The 20,216-nt window shown below is 41.0% G+C and overlaps 1 protein-coding gene across 2 annotated transcripts in view; it reads left to right on the top strand.

Annotated features, from left to right (window-relative positions):
• ARMH3 (armadillo like helical domain containing 3) overlaps positions 1 to 20,216 on the top strand; it is a 131,600-nt gene that overhangs the window by 11,027 nt on the left and 100,357 nt on the right. For both annotated transcript variants that reach the window (XM_032115699.1, XM_032115698.1), the window contains exons 7-15: positions 733 to 807; positions 1,477 to 1,563; positions 4,850 to 4,906; positions 5,948 to 5,991; positions 7,518 to 7,578; positions 8,491 to 8,537; positions 9,205 to 9,280; positions 11,881 to 11,974; positions 16,798 to 16,899. In XM_032115699.1, the coding sequence (XP_031971590.1) occupies positions 733 to 807; positions 1,477 to 1,563; positions 4,850 to 4,906; positions 5,948 to 5,991; positions 7,518 to 7,578; positions 8,491 to 8,537; positions 9,205 to 9,280; positions 11,881 to 11,974; positions 16,798 to 16,899 (643 nt within the window). The remainder of the gene's footprint in view (positions 1 to 732; positions 808 to 1,476; positions 1,564 to 4,849; positions 4,907 to 5,947; positions 5,992 to 7,517; positions 7,579 to 8,490; positions 8,538 to 9,204; positions 9,281 to 11,880; positions 11,975 to 16,797; positions 16,900 to 20,216) is intronic.

Below are 20,216 nucleotides of genomic sequence, written 5' to 3'. Positions count from 1 at the left end.
AAGGGCCAGTCCAGAATACGCATGATGGTTCTAACCAAGATGCCAACGCAGACTAGCAGGCGCTTTTCATCCTGTGAGATGGGTGCAAACTGGGGCCAAAGGGGAGAGGCAGGAGGAACTGTCAGTTGGATTCACAGGTGTGGGTTTTTTAAAGAAAAAAGATATTTAAGAAGTCTCAGATAAATGGAAAGAAAGGGAGAAGGGTTGAGGAAAGACAAAAAGCGTGGAGTAGACCAGAATGGTGAGGATGTGAAGAATGAGGAGGTTGTAGTAAATGGCCACTCATCAGCTCTTGGAGATGGTCAACTGTGACCTATTTTGACTGTGATAAGAGAAAATTGGGAGTGGGGGAGGTCTTCACTGCCCTCTTCATGATAAGATCTTGGTGGAGCATATGTGGCCTGTTTTTCATTCTCTGCCTCCTTTTTCACTCTCAGCCTGCAACAGCTGATGGCTGTTGTCATTCATGCAGCTGTGTAAAATACCAGCGTGTGGAGGAACAGGGAGCTCTGTCTGTGGGTGGTGCTTGGCAGAGAGAGGGCAGGCAGGACGGATTTCTTTCACTTCATGTCTAGCTCTACTGCTAGTCACACCTTGACTTGCTAAGTGTGAGATTCTGGGTAAATGTGTCCATCTGGGAGCAGAACTCTCCTGTTCCCAGTGTGTGCCAGAGGCAGCTACAGCATGGGTGGAGGCTTTGGGTGAGATTTTAAAACTTGTGTTTGTACTCAGGTGACAGATAACATTAGCCAGAACACCATCCTGGAGTATGTGATGATTAACAGCATATTTGAAGCTATTTTACAGGTAAGGGTTCTTCCTTCTACTGCGGGTGCTCTTCCATAGTGAGAACTTTCAGTAATGTGTTTGCTTTTCAGCTTTTTCAGTGCAGTGTAGTTCACTGGCACTGTTGTTGCTTTTATTCATAGCTCAGTCATATATATATATTTTGTAATGCTCTCTCCCCTTTAGTCTGCTGTTTTTAGTCACTACTGACTATTTAAAGTATTTTCACTTGAAACATTTATGTACAGTTAGAATCTGAACAGATTTCTGGGCTAATTTCACACAGAATTCCTGTATTGGAGAAACTTTTTTTCAAAAGGCAGTGAGGATATATCAAGTTTTTTTCTGCTCTTGGGTAAATTATACTTTTTTCAGTGGAACTGAGCCTTGGAGAAACCCAGAACACTTGCACAGGTAATGCTGGTGATTCACTGAGATACTGTCCAATCCTGTTGAGAAACATACATGCCCTTTATGCCCTGAAAGCCTACGTGCATCCTTTCTATGATAAATAAGCTTCTCTGTGTGCAGAACTCCCCTGAGGCACTGACACTCCCTTCACCCTAAATATCGTCTTTCAGATAGGACATAATTTGCTCTTGCACATACATTTCATGATTCTGCTCTGTCTGAGTCACTGCAAGCTTCCTGAAGCAGGCTTGAACAGAACAGTGTGATTGTTTATTCCAGATCCTGTCCAGCCCTCTCAGTCGCAGGGAACATGGATATGATGCTGTTGTCCTTCTGGCCTTGCTGGTCAACTACAGAAAGTATGAGGTAGGTGTTCTGGGTAGCAGAAACATCACTTCTCTCTACTTTATTAATTTAGAGTGGCCTCTGGATTATGAAGGCAGCACACAGTGCAGTTTTTAGCAGTGCACACTGTAGCATCAGGATGTCAGCACAGAGCTGCAGAAGCTTTGCAAGGCAGTCCTGTTATGCTCCCTGTGTCTGTCTCTGATGTATGTGTATAATCAAATGTGTATGATATTCCTACAGCTTGTTCCATGCCAGCATGAAAGAAACTACCTGGGGAATTTGCATTTCCTTTGTGGAAATAGTCTGAGGAAGGTCCTTTTGGAAGAGTTACTGTTGTGCCAAACCACATGTCTGCCTGTGTGTGTGTGTGTGTGTGTGTGTGTGTGGTTATACATAATCTCCAAAATAAAATGAGCTGTCAGTCATCCTGGGCTTCAGACTGAATTTGTGATTCAGAACCCGACTAGCTGACTGAAAGAGTACAGATCCCCAGAAGAGATGGTGAAGCTGTGACCAAAGAATGAACTGAAACGTCACAGCTAGTATTTCCAAGAGAAGTTTCTCTCTGTCTCTTTGATGGATTCCTCTTTGAGGAACTTTATTCATCATCGTCTTTATGTTTATGGTGTATTCCTATTTTTTTCCATTACTCATCAGCTTGAAAAAGAAACATTTTGAATGTCAGAATAACCTAATGTTGGCTTTTCTTTGTATGAGGCATGATGCTTTAATGATCAGGATTTTTTTTCTTTATAAATAGGAATATCTTAGTATACTTCAGTAGGCAGAAAAGAGGAAAGTTCTGGAATACCCCCACTTTAACAGAATTACTAGGAGGGAGCAGGTTTCAAAACCTACCTGGTTTTATAATAGGTCTTGTTTTGAATTATGAATAGACCTAGAGAATATGCAAGGACAGGAGCTACACTTGGTGTCAAAGTAATGCCTGTTAATTTCTCATTCCTGTCAATGATGTCAGAATCATGAATTGCAGGTTCTGTTCAGCATTCTGTGCTGTGGTAGCATGGAACAGGAACATGGAGTTTGATTTTAATATATGGCTATGATGGAAAACTGTTAGGAATTATGTAAGTAGGGTTACTTAGGAGAGCAGACTGGGAAGACCAGAGGTCTCATTGCAACATTCAGACAAATGGTGGAGAGCTGTGTAATCCCATCCCTGAGGCATGGATTGCTGTGGACTGTAGTTTATATCCTTAGTAAGGTAGGATGCTGTGAGTGCACATTGTCCTTGGCTCTTTGCAGTGGCTTTCTGGGGAGTACTGAGTTGGGGTCGAGTGCTTTGGAGAGCATGTCTGAGGCATCTTGAAACTGGGCACTCAGAGGAAGGTGTGCTGATGTTTGAAAAGTGCAATCCATACAACCCAACTGAAGCAGATATGTAGCAAGGGGAACTTCAGCTTGAGCAGCTCCTCTGGCAAGGCTGAAAGCTACTCCCACAAAGGTTTGATGGGACAACTGCCCAACACTGCCCTTTGTAGCAGCGCTACAAGCCAAGCCTGTAGTAATGCAGCCACAAACTTTGTCCTTGAGTAGCTGCTTTCATTTGCTGTTCTCTGGCCCTTAGAGTCAATATGGTGGTTGTCTGGTTGTCAGTGGATTGTAGCACACTTGCATGCCACAGGTGCTCTGGAGTTCTCTTTTTAGTTAACTGGCACAGCTGAAAGGTTCTCTTTCAGTCTGAACTCCATTGGTTGCTAAGTTGTGTTTCCAGCTGCTTAAGAAAATCTAATAAGGCTCAAAATTCATTAGCTGACTATGATTTTGTGTCTGGTTTTAGTGTAAATACCAGTGAGTTTTGCATCAGGATGTTCTTTCATAGTTTTGGGACGTGAATTTTGTAATCTTCTCCCAAATTCTGTGGAGAGTATCTCTTCATGTTGTCATTACCAATGTTGCTGAGATATTGGCTTGCTTATTAATTTCTGTTCTCAGGATTTACATGTCTTTACTTGGAACATATAAAGGGATGCCCCTGACTGAAATCCTAATAATTTTCAGAAGTTGTTCCAACTATATACTTATTCAAGCCTTCAGCTATATTTTATGCTTTTTTTTTTTTTAATACTAGTCCTGATTTCAGAGAAAATACTTCTGCATTGATACTATGAGAAAGAAAATGCTGTGAGAAAAAGTATTTATTTGATCACTTTCCCAGTGTTTTAAGGGATGGCTGATAGGATAGCAAGTTAAAACATAAAATCAGGTAGTGACTTTTAAATACTTACTCTTTGATAATGTTTAGGCAGAAGTTTATTTGCCTCATGTTCAACCTGCTAGAATTGCATCTTGTGTCTTTTCTTAGAGCTGAAAGAAATCAGTTAAAATGTGGGGTTTTCCCTTTGTGTGCTTGTGTGGCAGCATATAATGTATCCCACAGCCCTCCGTGTCCAGTTTTGTGCACTTGCCTCTCCTTGATACAGATAACTACAGGTGCTGAAGAGATACAACTTAGGAGAATCACAAGGTTCATGTGTTTTGTTTTTTTTTTTCCAGAGATCTTGCATAACTCAAATTATTTTTTAAAAAAATCTCTTTAACAAAAAAAGTAATTACTCAAGCTCCAATTCCCTGAAAAATTACCTGCCTGCAGATGAGACTTTTCTTCTGTGTCTTGATTCAAAATCAGCTTTTTTAGTTTTGCACTGACACATATAAACGAGGAAAAATGTGCATTGCTAATCTAAAATGCTTCCTACATTATTAGCATTTGTCTTTGTAGATGGAGCCTGCGTGCTTTCTTCAGCTAAGTTCAAGGCATTTATATTCTCCAGAGACTTCCAGCTCTTAGTGGTCTAAACAAAGTGTTGATCTCTAACCCAGCAGCAGATGAGTCTGTAACGTTGTCCTGCCTTCCTGGGTGCTGCTTTAAGCAGTCTTTGCAAGGTGTTGCAGAAGGGAGATAGCAGAGCACTAATGCTCCATCCCAGCGTCACTGCCTGTTCCCGCTGCAAAGCTGTGTGTGTGTCACAGATAACAGGCTTGCAGGACAGCTGCTCCACTTTCCAGACTGACAGATGAGCTGGTGGAGGGACAGAAACTCCCTCTCTTCCCAATAAAATCAGGGGACTGCCTGGCTGAGCCAGTAAGGAGGTGTCCCAGGCATAGCAGTCTTAGCATGTGTTGTGACTCTGCTTCTTTGTGTGTGTTCTGTTTTATGGGAAAGAACAGAGATTCTTCCCAGGTGGTTGGGTAAACTGGGAAACATAATAGTGACTTTTTTTCCCCGAAGGCGGAACTTAAAACCATTTTTCTTTCTTCCTTCTTCCCCTACCCTGAGCAGTCAGTGAATCCCTACATTGTGAAGCTCTCCATTGTGGATGATGAGGCCACGCTCAATGTGAGTACTTGGCTTGATTCCTCTGTGCTGCTGGGGATGCTCTCTCATGTAGGGTGTAGGGTAATGAATGCAAGCATGGTGTATGGTAGAAATCAGGTCTCAGAACAGTGCTGCTCTAAGGAACACCAGTACAGTGCTTGTTCAGCCCTAACTGTGCTCTTGCAGTAGGTTAGGCAGCTCACGATTTGGACAGTTTGATCACCAGTTAAATGGTGGGGGTGGTTAAAAAGCTACGTAGCAAGGAACATGCTAAAGTTGATCTATTATGCATTCATGAACATTCATGTACACTATTTTCTGTCATGTGCCAAAGAGGCACAGGATGGTTTATGCCAAAGGGGATCTCATTTCCAGTGCTGTGTCACTTGATTTTACCAGTCCACAAGTCAATTCTTGTAACTCAGTGGAAGCTTGTATCTGAGAGTATCAAGAGTCCTGCAACATATTTTGGATTGTAGCCACAGTGAGTTTTTTACCCAGGCCTGGATAAAAACTGGCAGCAGACTGAGTTATGTGAGTTCTGGACTTGGAAGCTGCTCTTTAGGCCTGAAGTAAAAAATAAGGTCCATGCTAAATAAAGAATGAGAACTGTTATTCTGACTTAATTAAATTGGCTTGACAGAAAGGATGTGTAGTAGTTTTGTGATGGTGGAGGCTGTTTGTGAGAACTCAAAGGTTATTAGTGTCTATGACTCTTGTTTTGGGTTTTTGGATGTCCTTCCTCTGACATCAACTTCCTTCTAAATTTCTTGATGCTTTACTTAGGCTTCTTGAGTGAGAGCTCTATCTGGAGGTCCAAGGAAAGTAAAGGTTCTCTGTTGAACTTAGTAATTAGATAAATAACTTAAAATTTTGTTGTCTGCGTTTTTGTATTATAATATTGTATCATAGCACTTCTTAATAGTTCAAACAGCTTTAAGGGAAATTCTGCATAGCATGCTAGATTATCTGAGGGGGGCACAGCATTGCTATGTGTGGTCAGTGTGTGATTTTCTCCCTTGAGATTTTAATGTGAAGTTTTTTTTAATGCTTTTTTTTCAGGGAATGGGACTTGTAATTGCCCAGGCTTTATCAGAATATAACAGGTAAAACCTGATTGTGTCTTGTTTATCAATATACTATTGTTGCTAAACATTTTCACAAACTTTTTTTTTTTGGTGTTAAAGCACTTGTTTATCACCTAACAGCCTTGATGCACCTGGGAGAGGCAGGGAATAATCTTATGCTTTGAGGTACTTTGGTTCAGTTGATGCTGTCCCTGCAAGTCTCAATGCATCTGTATCAGCTGGGCTGATGGGCTTCAGGAGAGATCTTGCTGTAGTGGAGGATATCCATTGTATGTTTTTACTGTCACGGATTTTACCTCTGTATGAACTTTGTGTAAAATCTTAGTCACAAGCGAAAAGATAATAATTTGCTGAGAACTTCTCTGTGAAAAAATTGATTTAGCTGAAACACTATCTAAAACAAAAAAATGTATCCAGGGCTGTCCTCATGTCAGATCAGAGACAATTAGGGGATGTAAACTCTTCCAAATGGTGGAAAGCAGTAACTGCTGCTGAAGAAAGAGCCAGAAAGTCAGCAGGAGGGGTAGCGTATTCTTAGCCTCCGCTTCATAAGCAGCAGCATAAAAGATGGAAGTTTTCTTAAGAGGAAAATGCTTTAGGAAAATTTGGAAACTTACAGCAATTTCACCTGAGAAACTCAAGAATTTTTTTTGTGCAGTAGGATTCTCAAAGTATCCAGAAAAATGTTTTAATTCCTTTGAAAGTCTGCTGTGATAGTTATGCAGGTGACTTGCAAGATAGGCAAATCACGTAGATGCATATAACAGAGTGAATGATTAGAGTAAAGCAGAAAAAAACTTCACCCACCCAACTTCCTTCATTCTGACAAAAGCTGTCTCAGACCATGGCCTATTTTGCTTAGCTTATTCCTTTCCCCTTTCCTAAGAATTTAGAGTTCCTTTCTTTGCATGTTACATTGTGTGTGATCAGATTCCTGTGTGACAGACAAAATAAATGGTCATGTGAGTTTTGCTAATCCATTTGAGTGCTAGATGAAGCAGTGTAGCTTAACTCTGAGGTTTCCAACCTATTTGTTGACTTCAGTTGCTCTAGTTCTAGTCTCTTCACTTGCTCCAGGAAAGTGGGATCAGGCAAGACCAGACCATGAACCATAATGGTCCATGTGGTGACCAACTCTGATTTCGTCTGTAGTGGATGATGATTGAAATGAAACTGTTCTGTGGTTACTGACTCTGTGTTCTCATGTGGTTTATTACTCTTTGGCCAGTGCAGGACAAAATTTCTTAAGTTACTTGATCCCTTTCCTTCAGCGTTAGCCCAAACTGCTTGTGTCCTCTGTAACAGCACAAGCATTGTTGAAGTTTCACATCTTTCAGCAGCCCCACTTCAACTTTACACAATTTACAAATATTTTGATGCCCTTTGTCTCTTCTTCTGTGAGCTCTTGAAAAGGGCTGTTGAATGTTGAAGTTTCCTCCATCTTATATTCTTATCAAATAAGAATAACTCATAGGGATTCAGGTGAAGTAACCCTAGTTCAATTTCTAACCCTGAAACTTCATCCTCATTTCTTTTTTGTTCAGGCAATACAAAGATAAGGAAGAGGAGCATCAGACTGGTTTCTTCTCAGCCCTAACTAACATGGTAAGCAAGGAAGTGGTGTTTTTCTGTTCTTAAAAAGGTGTATTCATGCAAGTTCAGCAGGCGAGTGTTCCTAAAAAGTGTGGGTTTGGAATGTGGGTTCTGGAGGGAGAGGTGGATTGAACGAATCAGAACTAAATACAGCTAAAATGGTTGTATTCTGAGGAGGGTGGTGTCTGGCTGGGAAAGCTCTTTCAAAGGACGAGATCTCTGTTCTTGTGTTGATAGCTGAAATTCTTTTCCTGCATCTTCCTCACCCTAGTTGACTTTATTTTAAAAATCACCTTATTTTAAACTTTTAATCATTTTTTAAACTTTCTTAATCCTTTTAAATGGCGATATATTTTCAAACACTAGTTGCTACTGTGGTGACGTGGCCTAAAACATAGTGGCACATAGTCTGGTCTGTCACTAGTCTTTGCAGTTTTGTTTCTTTACTGTTTTGTTTCTGAAGCCTGGATGCACTTTAGCTATGGAGTAAAGCTTGGATTCTGCCGTGGGCGCACTCTGCATTTTTGGAGGGATACCCTTCAAAAACAGTTGTGAATTTCTTCCTTGTAAAGAGAATCCACTGCTTTAGTCTGAGATTTAATTGTCTTCTGAGATCTAACTGGCAGAAAAATTTCCTGTAAGTAAGGATAGTTCAGTGTTGACAGCTGTCTGTCAGGAGTGACTTGGGTAAAACTGTGGCCACCCTGGGGCAAGCAGACAGGAAACAGTCCCTGTGTCCTGGCACACTAATCCAGGCTGAGATTCAAGATCCAGTCTTTTTTTTTTTTCCCCTTTTTCGTGATTCGTAAAGTGAAGCATTGGTCAGTGACAGTATGGCAAAATAAAATGTGTTTGTATCCGTGTGCTGTCTCTTGCTAAGAGCTTTCCCAAATTCCTGCTGTGCAATGCTCTCTCTTTCCATAGGTGGGCAGCATGTTCATAGCAGATGCCGATGAGAAGATCTCTGTCCAGTAAGTGCACAGATGTTATTTACACAATGAACTGGTCGGTGTGATCCGCTCCATCATGGAGCTGTTGAATGTCACAAAGCAAACTAGAGGAGCAGGTTCTCCTGTCACTAAAATGCTACCACACCCCTGCAAACTGTGGGTTTGCCCTTCCCTGAGAAGGATACAGCAGCAGGAGACACAGCTGAATAGCTTGTAGTGAAGTCTATTAAAAAAAAACCCTCCAGTGGTTTTTATGAGGCATTTATAACATATAATAGGTGTGTCAGAGGTAGCATGTGGTAAGTGATGGTTCATGCACTCTGGCCCCCACCAAAATATTTTCTAAATCCAGGGGTCAAGTGATAAATATGAGGGATTTTAGTGTCTTTAGGATCCTTTGCTCTTAAAAGAGAGGACTTCAAATGGAAAACACTGAGCAACTAGGGACACCTTCAGTGGGAAGGCAACAAAGACTGTAGTTGAGCTCTAAAAATAGCTGTTTTTATGGATTGCTACTACTTGTATTATTATTAGTACTACTAATAATTAGAAGAACAACTGGATTGCAGAGGCCGAGCTTTCCATAGTTGAAAAAAATTTTTCTTTTTTCAGATAGACTATGCTTCTGAAAACTTGGCTCCTGGTATTGTGATCACTAACTGTGGCTTTGTCTGTATCCTTCCCACAGAACAAATGAAGCCATCCTTCTGGCCCTCTATGAAGCTGTTCACTTAAACCGGAATTTCATCACAGTTCTGGCACAAGTGAGTTTCAGTGGAATGTTTCCCCATTTCTTTGTAGTGGATGTCTTTGAAATCGGAGAGCCATTGGTGAAAAGATGTTTTCTTTTTTTTTTCCTGTTGTATATTTGTCATAGGATCAGCATGAAAGATCAGAAGCTGGCCAGGGCCTGGGAAGAATTTTATGATATACTTCCTGCCTTGACAGTAAATAAGTAGAGTTTTGAGGTCACAGTTCATGTTGGAGTGATTCATTTTTGCCAGTGAATGGAAAGGACTACATGGAGTGCCTCCTGTGCCCTACTGATACTCCACTTAGGGGGAGGAAGGAGTGAGCAAACAGGTTGCTGTAGCTCTCAGAGCAAATCACAGTTTTGTTAAGTTAGGGTTGAGAGAAAGAGGCTGATTCAGCTCCCAAATTGGATGAATTGTCCTGTATGGGTGTGCATGGACTGCATGTTATTGCCTGTTTTGGGTATTCTTCACTTAGGGCCTAATTGACATGGGACAGTTGTTGTTTCAAATGCTATTTTGTGTTCAGACTTCTGTGGAGAGCCCAGCCCCTTTGGCATGGGAACTAGTTGTTGGAGCATAGCACTTGTCCTTGGGCTTTCTATGGTGGAGAAACAGCCTTCTGAGAGGCAGTGGGCTGCTCTGATCACAAATCTCTGGATGCTTTTCTAAATGCTATGTGAGTTTGCAGAGGTGGTTGCTGCTGGGAGGCAGATAATGAGCCTGTCTGATCCAGTGATTGTGCTGAAAGGGTAGCCTGATGTGTTTAGGAAAACCTTCAGGTTCAGGTTTTTAATTTTGGTTTGTAGGTACTGCTTGTAATCTGTGAAAAGAACAACATCAGCAAAACGGTTAACACCTTTCCCCAGTTTATTCAGTTCCTCAGAGTGCAGCCATACATCACAGGCTAGACACTTGGCATGGCAGAGGAGACCTTTGTCAACTCCTGATAGTAGTGGTGATGGAAGAGGTCTGATAAGCAGATCTACAGCCTCTGAAGAAAGCTTCTGTTTCATGGATGGTTAATTTGCTGAGGTTCCCTGCTTGTCTTTTCCCAGGTTATTAATTTCTAGCACTTCTGAGAGATTTCTGCTCTTTCAGTTCTGTGTAATACCAACTCAGGCCATTGTGTGCTCAAGATATTGCTGAGGGAAGAGAGGCATTTGGGAGGGAAAAGAGCAGAGCAGAAAAAGATCAGCTAGAGTAAAAGCTCTTAAAAATAAAAGGATAGACTAGTTATTTGTGAAAGTGATAGTTGAAGCAGCCGCTGATCAGTGGGTTGAATTGGAGAACTGATATTCTTGGGTGGATTGTCTGTAATCCTTCATTTAAGAGAGGGCAAGGTAGGTCATGTCATGTTGAAAAAACATCGTAAAAGCTGATGAATGCTCTTGCCTAAGCTGGTGTCCATTGCTTGGTGCTGCATGAATGGCTCTCTGCTGCTGTGTGGCCCATGGGAAGAGCAGGGCTTCAGTTGTGTGGATATCTGGAGCGTTAAGAGTGCCACCCACCAGCTGTGGGTGCTCAGATTTGCTGCTGGGTGGCACTCTTGTCTCTCAATTGCTGGTTTACTGTTCTGGAGGAAGGAGGTAAGCCCCCAAAACCTATGGAAGGAAACCTGGCTTATGTAAGACTTTCAGTGAAAAATTGTATTTTAAATTTAAGTTGGTAGCTATAGGGATGTAAATTGTCTTTGAGTTGTAGTATGTGTGTCTGTGCTTCCCATAAAATACATGCATTTATAGTTGCTCATAAAGTGAGGTATTCAGAGGCAGTGTGGAGGATATCCACTTGTGAAAAATCCTGTGGAACTAACATCAAAGCAGCAGTTCTGTATCTTTCTTTTATTTTGAAGTTGTGATGATATATTAAGGCAGATGATACATTTATGTAAAACTTGCCCTATGAAATGGACACTTTGCTTGGCAGCCACACTCAAAAATAGCATGGCAGATTGCCTACGCTCTCACCAGTGTGGATAGGTCTGGGAGCTTGCAAAGAGTGAAGTCAGAGCAGTAATTAGGCAGGCAACTATTAGCCAAGATGAAATGGGGAGAGTAACTGGCTGATGGAAGCTGAGAGGATCGATAATGATAGTATTATTTATGTTATGCACTGTTTTCCTGCAGTGCCTGGGCTTTACAGTGAGACAGGAAAGTAATAAATTGCCATCATCTTTGAATATGAACAGATTGGGGGCAGGAGTGAGGAGAATTTGCTCTTAGAAAGAGAAGTGAAAGGGTCTTGGAGGAAGACTTCAAATGCACATCCTTGGGTTGTTTTGGGGGGAATTAGAAGCTATTAACATTGTAGACTTTTGCAAACCTTCTCCCATTCTCCATTAGGGAAAGGCATTTTTTCTGTCTGCTGGAGAGAGCCACCACTTTCTGATGTATTTTTGTGTTTTGTGGAATAGAGAAATTGATGTACGGTTTAATCGTTAGACATCCAAGGCCAGGAACCATGGCCTGGCTCTTTGGAGGAGAGGCTGGAGTTTCTTGAGACTTCTTTAGTCATGTCTATTGTGCAAGAGCATGGAACAGTACAAGTAGTGGTCTGTGTTTCTAGTGCCTGGGGAAGCAGTTGACCTGTGAATTTGTGTTTTCTCTCAGAGCCATCCTGAAATGGGCCTGATGACAACACCAACAAGCCCAATTCCAACAACACCTGTCACTCCACTTGGAACCACTCCGCCTTCTTCAGATGGTAAGAAATGTAATTTCTTAATTTTCCTGAGGAAGAATAATTTAAAACTGTAAAATAACCAGCAAACTATTTTCTGAAGATTGCAAGTAATAAGATCTGTCTGGAGCAGATGTAACTTGGTGGTCTCTTCCTGGAGTGGCTTGCCTTACTGAACATGAGCAAGATTCTTTGACTCAAATTTATTTTTATTTTGCCTTGTGTTTTGCTCAATTAAATTATGCTGATATTCCTTCTGAAAGCAGTACTGCCCCAATATCTGCATGAAGGTACACCCTGCCCATGAGTTATTCTATGTCAGCTTTTACTTATGAATATTTCTAGTGTCAGGTCCTTTGCTTGGGATTATTTGTCATTGGAACAGATTTACAGAGAATCGCTGTGGATTCCTGCTTGTAGTTAATGCACTTGTCCTCAGCTTTGAATTAATTGGGATTTGAATTCAGTCTGGGTGTGGAAGTATTCCTCCCTCTTATTCTTGCCTTTTCTTTGATAGGCTTTGTAAAGGACTGCTTACCCTGAGATATTTTCTTCTAAATGCAATGTTATGTGTCCACATAAATATACTTTGAAATAATTTAAAATAAAACCCTTTCATTTTAAGGTATGGATAGATATAGCCTAGTTTAAGAGAAGAAATGAAATGGCTGTTTTCACATACTTTAATGGCATCTGAGCTGAGGAGTGTTTAATGAAGGAACAGAGTCAATTTGAATAGAGCACAGTTTGAAAATATTTCTGGGGAAAAGCAGCCTGGATTTACTCAGTTATATCAGCTATTCAGGTCATTTGATACCCTAGTTAAGGATGATCCTCCTCATGGATGAATTCTATCTTGTTGCCATGGATAACAAAAGCTTCAGATAAAAAGTCCCCTATGTCACAAGTCTCTGTGTGCATATAGCATAAAATGTGGAGGGATGGGCATTTTGTGGGCTTCTGTTCAATGTGTTCATTTCAAATGTATCCGCCCCCACACCATATTATACAACTGACAGAGTTTGTGCTTACCTACACCTACAGCTTGCTTGCACTTTTTTTTTCTTTTCTTTTTTCATTTACCACAAGACAAAACAAAATCAAAACAAAACTTCCATCCTGCTTTCAGCAGAGGCAGTGATCTTGTGAAGTTTGAGGCTTCTTGCGGCTTGTAAGGTTACTAAATTTAAGAAGAGGATCTGATCTTAATGTACAGCAATTACATTGGGAATCTTGCTTTATTTTTATCTGCTGTCACCTTGCTGATCCCTACTCTGTGATTTTTTTTTTTTTTTTTTTGTGGTCCTTGGCTTGGTTTAGTTTGGTGGTGCTTGAGTACTGCTGTTTTAAAGATATGTCAGAATTTTCCTCATTTATTAAGGTCTTTCAATTCAGCTGTAAAATTTGCCCATGGCTGCCAGCTAGCAAGAGACTTTTTGGCTTTGGAATGAGAAGATTGCTTTCTTTTTCCTGCATTTTAAAAATGTGTAGTTGAACTGTTTTCGAGTTACAGTAACATGCAGAAATCCATCTGTGAGTTTCAGGTGCTTCTCTTTTATGCTGTCTGGGATAAAAAATGGGTTCGTATTCTGGTTTGAAATTTCTCTGGCTGTTAACCTATAGTGTGAATTAAGACCTCATAAAGTTTCCAAATATGTGTTAAAAAAAGGGTCTGTATTATGAACCAGGATAAGCAGCGATGTGTTCTTCAGTGTGATTTCTTCTTTTTTTTTTCTTTTTTTTTTTTCCAGAAATGAGGCTTTTGCTAGAAACTGTTTATCCATAATATGTAAATCAAGTGTGCCTGTCACCATAGTTATCTAAATGTCAGTTTGCTTACTGTTGTTAAATATTCATTCACTACGTTCATTGTAACAGCTCAAGAAGGATCCACTGGGGATATAAATACATTTTTCAGACTTTTAGCTGAGTCTCTGAGCTATTCATAATATTGGGAGTGAAAAAGCTTCCAGTCTTATTGCACAGACTTTGCCAACAGACCTGGCACATTAGCAACATCAGGCGCCCCAGGTCTTCAAGACTGAATGACCTAAGCCAGCTCACTCTTGGGGCCGTGCAACCTTTGTAAGCTAAAAGCCCCATTATGATTTTTTTATGTGATTCGAACAGTGAAGTTACCTTGATCTGTTTGACCTGTTGTTTCCAAGGGCTACAGTTTTGTATTGAAGGTGATTGTATAATCCTGAGTTCTATGGGAACCTCTGCTGTACTCTGGGCCTCTCGGTGCACGGTTTAAAGAATCCTGCATTTTACTGTTGGCTTGTCTCCTTCATCCCTCTGTGCCTGCCCTTGCCCTAGTTGAAGCCTTACTTGCCTCATTACAGGGTTGAGCTACAAGCCTTGAATTGTGAAAGGCATTTTATATTAAAGCACACTTTCCTCTGAACCAAAATACGGTTGTGTACAGGATCAAATTACTTCCCTTCAGAGTCCCCAACCTAGTCATCCAACAATCAGATGTAATTCCTCACTTCTTACAAGGTCCAATCTCGTGATAAATTAGTTTTTCTTTCCTCAACAGTGAGAAAAGCCTTGAGCATTCCTGAGGATAGACAGAAAAGAGATGATATAATACTTAAGATGTGTGTACTAGTGGTCTGCAGATCTGTTTCCAGTGCAAAGGGAGCCCTGTCTTAGGCTCTGTTTATAGCATGAGAGGAGAGAGACTTTGGTCAATTGTAATTGAAGCCATCTATGATCTCCTGAATGTGAGAACTTGTGAGTTTGACCCCCTAGGCAGCCAAAACAGTCATGTTATTGTCATGTCAGGACAGTTGCATAGAGATGGAAAAGATCTCCTTGACTCCTGAGCTTAGTGCCCTGTGTTTGCAGGCATATCATCACAGAATCCCTTGAGTTTATCAAGCTCTGACTAAATCTTTTAAATTTGTTTCCCAGTAATTTCTGTTGGGGGGCAGTTTCAGCATCTCGTTCCTTGGTTAGAAATACTCAACTTTGCAACCTGCATTTCTTGTCAATTCATACCCATTTATCATGTTAACCCTCCCTTGAAACAAAGATGGCTCTTTTTCACCTGTTGGTTTACTCACCTGTGTGTTTTGCTGTCTCACAAGAAAAGTACTCTCTTCTTCTGATCAACACATTAGCCTGTCTTTAAACTTGTTCAAGTTTAAGTTCATCCTCTTTGAGCATGGCTTCTGCATAATTATACACAGTGTTTGAGACAAGGCCTCAAGACCTTTGAGACAAGACCTTCTGTAGGGCATTACAGTGTTTGTGTCTCTGCTGGAAGCGCATTTCTGGATGTGTGTTGTAGAACTGCACTCTTGAGCCCTTCATGTTGGTAGCTTGTCATCTCGTGATCTGATCATGGTATTTTGTTTGCAGCTGATGAGCTCTCATCTTGCCATGGAAATAAATCCCGGAATTCCTGACCCTATGGCTTGCATTGTTTAATTTTACCTTGTATTTATTATCTGTCCTTGTTTTTATCCCATTCTTTGTGTGCAGCCTGATACTCCTCTATGTTTATATATCCCAACTTTCTGCCATTAGCAGGTTTGTTAGCAAGCAGCTGTTTCTTATGTCCAGGTCATACAGAAAAAAAGAGAACTGACGCCTACAGAATCCAAGCAGTAATTTTTTCTCAGACCAGTAATTTCTCCAATTGTATCTTGTTTGCCAGATCTTTGATGTACATTAAATTTCTTTATGGGTTCCCACCTATTTCCTTCACTTTTAATTTTTTTATACATAACTGTATTAAGTGCTTTACTGAAGTGTTCCTAGGCTAAACTCCATCAGCCTGGGGATTTTTTTGTCTGAGCTACTTTATCTTAAATGGTATCAGACTTACCTGGCAGGATCTGCAGGTAAATGCATGATGGATGTTTCCCACTGATCTTTCTCCTCCCTTTCAGTATTTCTTGTAAAGCTTTCCAAATGGAAAGGCAGAGAATGGCCCTTTAGGACAGCTCAGACTCAGTCATCAGTAAAAACGTGGCTCAGTCACATGATAGAGGCTTGACAGCTCATAAACTCAGTGCTTCAGATGGTGCATGGGAAGTGGGGGAATGAGCGAGGAGGTACGTTGTGTAATTAGCTGAGGAAATGAGATAGCTTCTTGTAAAGTCTAAGGCAGATGATGTCCACTGTTAAGGTGTCAAAAGTACAGCTGGTGTCCTAGAGAAATGCCAATGAAGTGCTGTGGGTATGGAAAGTACATTTCTGCTCCCTGCTGGGTTGTGATGTATCTAGCACAAGCTGTTTTTTGCTTCTTGATTTTTATAAAGCTTCTGTTTCTGCCTTCCTTTTCTATCACTTCGGTCACGCAATAATTGTTACATTATGTCTTGTTGCTTTTGCAAGAGAGACTGTTGTTGGAAGGGAAGAATGGAATTGACACGGACCTTTTGGAACTAAAATTTCAAAATTGCTGAAATAGAGAAGGTCCTTTGCTTGGCACGTCTCTTTTCAAATTGAGAATGGTGTGAATGTTATCTGTGTTGCTTGTAAGAATTAATTGGATGTCAGTGCAAATATCCAGAGCTCCCTAGGTTGGGAATGTTGATGAGTGCTAAAACAGTGGGCTCATCTCCCTGGGAGGAGGAGCAGGGGCAGGACAGAGAAGGGATATCACTTTGCAGGGTACCACAGCCTGTGCTTAGAGCAGGAGAAATGGTCTCTGAGGGAGTGGTACCAGTCCTCATAACAAAATTTTTCCTGGGTGGCCATGGAGGAGGAGGTCAGGTGCCCCTGCAAGTAGGCTGATCCTACCCTAGACCTCTGAGTCTCTGTCTTAGTTCTCTGTGTAATTATTTCTTGTATTTGTATGGGATAAATGTGTCTTATCTGCTTTGTTCCAGTTATAAGCTCTGCAGAGCTGCCTTTGGATGCTGATGTGCAAACTAGCAACCTGCTGATAACCTTCTTGAAGTACAGCTCAATTGTGATGCAGGACACAAAAGGTAAGTGAATTCTGTGGATGCAGCAAACAGTGTTTCTGTCAGAAGGGAGGGCACAAGAACATGCCTAATGACTCCAGAAATAGAAGTGGAGTCTCTTTAAAAGATTGAAGATTTCACCTTTTGAAAAAATTGAGTGATTTCTTATTGTGAGACAAGACTTATGAAAGTAGGAGAGACCTAATGCTGGCAGGAGAGATGTCAGGTATGGAAAGAATGTAATAATAAATGATAATACCTAATAACCAAGCCTGTCTATATGCCAAAGGTATGAGTAGATCTGATACACAACTGTCAGAGAGGGGAAGTCTGAGACCAGAGAACTATTTTTAAGAACATTTAGAAACTGACACAGGGGGCAAAGCTCAGCATTAGAAGGAAATAACTTCCTTTCTCCTTTGGTTCAACAGGCAGCTCTGTAATTATAAATAGGACAGCAGTAACTTAGACTGCACTGGCAGTAATTTGCTTGAGGAAGTATCTTTCCATGTTGTGCTTTTTGTTTCTCCTGTAGTTCTGTGGGGGTTAATTTCAGCTTGCTGGAGTTGAAATATTGCTTAATCTCCTGCTCAGGGTACCCGAGGGTGCTGTTTTGTCCATTGGTTATATGGGCAGGACCATAGTGTGAACATAACAAGTGATCTTTGCACCATATTTCAGCCTATTACCGACTTCCACTCTTAAGTTAGATATAACAACAGAAATATTAAGGTATCTGCAGAGCTATGATACATCAATTACTGAACTTCATGAATGCTTAGCATTGAATGAGAGCAGGCCGTTTCCTTTTACCTACTAGCTTGCAATGAAATTGTGTTTGGCTGTCTTGCTCTTGTTCTGTAAGCAAGCTAGTTGAAGAAAAAGTAATAATTGGAATTAGGACCAAAAGAAACTTGAAACAAAAGAAACATGAAAGTGTTTAGTGCACTCCTATCTGGTTTTGGCTGGGACAGAGTTAATTTTCTTCTTAGTATCTGGTAGAGTGCTTTGATTTTGGATTCCGTATGAGAATGATGTTGATAACACACTGGTATTTTGGCTCTGGCTAAGTATTGCTAACCCTTTGTCAAGGGCTTTTCAGTGTCTGGTGCTCTGCCAGCGAGGAGGTGCACAAAAAGCAGGGAGGGAGCATGGCCAGGATAGGTGACCTGACCTGGCCAGAGGGGTATTCCACACCACAGAATGTCATGCCCAGTATGTGAACTGGGGGAGTTACCCAGAAGGGGACCATTGCTCTTTGGGGATGGGATGGGCAGCAGGCAGCGAGCAATTGTATCATGAACTATACTGTGCATCACTTGTTTCTCTTCAGTTCTGTTACCCTCTCTCACTCTGCTGATGATCATTATGATTATCATGATTATGATGATGAGGTTTCAGTTATTAAATTGTTCTTATCTCAACCCACATGATTTATTTCCAATTCTTCTCCCCACTATGGAGACAGGAGAAGCATTGCAAGTGAGTGAGCAGCTGCATGGTATTTAGTTGCTGTCTGGGGTTAAACCACAGCTCCTTGGAACCAATGCAGAATCGGGTTTACCTGTATCTTTTCTCAGAGGTATTGCTGACAGGTTGGATGAAGACACTGTGATAATGGAGCACCATTTTCAGACTATCCATTGCAGGTTTAACTATCCTTATTGTGAGAAAACTTTGTGTGCTTCCTCAATTCTTTGCTGTGGTTCAAATTAATTACTAGTTATCTTCTCCAAGATACATATTGAGAATGGATTATTTCTTTTTTCTTTGTGTCATCCCTTACGTATTTGAAGTCTGCTTTCATGTTTCCTCTTCCTTTTGTCTTTTGAACTAAACAATGTCAATCTTGGCTCAGTCATTTTAATAGATTGTGCACATGAAGAGGGCTTACCACCTCTCTAATAATTCTCATTTGCTTTTCTCAGGGTCTGTCTTGCTGATCCAAGTCTCTGATGGAACAATTTTATGTTTTTCAATTTAACTTCTGCACTTACTAGTCACTGTAGTGGGGAAGAAGCTAAAAGCAAGGGCCTTGGGAACTGCCACACTGGATTAGTTTCAGATAGAGTGAAATCTGATAGAGGGGATTCCTTACTAAAGAAGCCAGTGAGAGATGAGTTTACTGTGTTATGAGACAGGAGTTAATGTTTCGTTCTTTCTTTACTTTGGTTCTAGCTTGTGTAAGGTTTGAAATTTGTGCATCTGATAGACCTAATATCCTTCCCACCATAGAATTTTGTAGCAGTGAGCTCCACTGATTGATCATTTTAAAAAAGTGTGCCTTCCAAACCAGTACTTACTAATTCTAGTGGGTGTATTCCTGACCTTATCTTTTGATTATAGATGGAGCACTGCCTAATTTTTTTTCCTTAAAAGATCAAGCATGGAACAGACTGCCCAGGGAAGTTCTTGAGTCACAGTCCCTGAAGGTATTTGAAAGACAAGTAGATGTGGCAATTAGGGACATGGTTTACTGGGAGATTGGCAGTGCTGGATTAACGATTGGACTCCATGATGTTAAAGGTCTTTTCTAACCTAAACGATTCTATGATTCTATGTGACACCAATATAGTGAAGAATGAATAATTCTCATTTACTCCATGTGTCTTGAGACAGGTGGGAGCACTTAGAGGGGAAACTGGTTTGTTCCACATCCAGGACTAGACAGTTGTTTTGGTCCTGTCCCAGAGAGCATAATTTAATAGACTGTGTTTGCTAGATCCTTCTCTTGTTAGCCTCTCTTGTGTCAGTCAGAGGCAGCTGCCTTGGGAGAAGCAAAACCTCTGTGTCACTTTCTCCCATCTGTGAAACAGGTTCATACTGATACACCTCCCTGTGGAAAGTGGTCTGCTTTGTTGTTTTAATAAGGGTGCTGTGAAAGTATGAAGTGTGTGTGCAAGTAACTGCTTGCATAGCTGCCCCGTAGCTCCTGAAAATGGTCTGATGTTCACAACACATTGGCAGAAGGCAGAGTTCGTGGTGTCAAACAGGAGCCTTTCCAGCACGATCCCCAGAGAGAGAGGTGGTAGCAGCACCTACAGAAATAAACAGAGAGGCCTTACAGTATAAAAATAACAAGCCTCTTGTGTATCAGTGTAATTCTAGGCCATTTCTCCCACTTGCTGGAGTATAAAACTTCACACTTAGACATTTTAGCTGAGGTAAGGAGATAGGAGAGACTTTTAACTCTCTAATTCCAAAATTCCTCTTCATCTTACTTAGTGCTGTGAGATGAAATCAGCGCACTTCAGGGCACGTCTTGTTTGTAAATATCTGTCCCTGAGCAGCAAAGAAAAGAAAACAAGAGGTGTCAAACTAGACAGAATAGCTAGCTAAGC

Source organism: Corvus moneduloides, chromosome 8, assembly GCF_009650955.1.
Source record: "Corvus moneduloides isolate bCorMon1 chromosome 8, bCorMon1.pri, whole genome shotgun sequence".
Lineage (NCBI taxonomy): Eukaryota > Metazoa > Chordata > Aves > Passeriformes > Corvidae > Corvus > Corvus moneduloides.
Note: the sequence above shows the minus strand (reverse complement) of the source record. Positions and strands in the feature narration are given on the sequence as shown.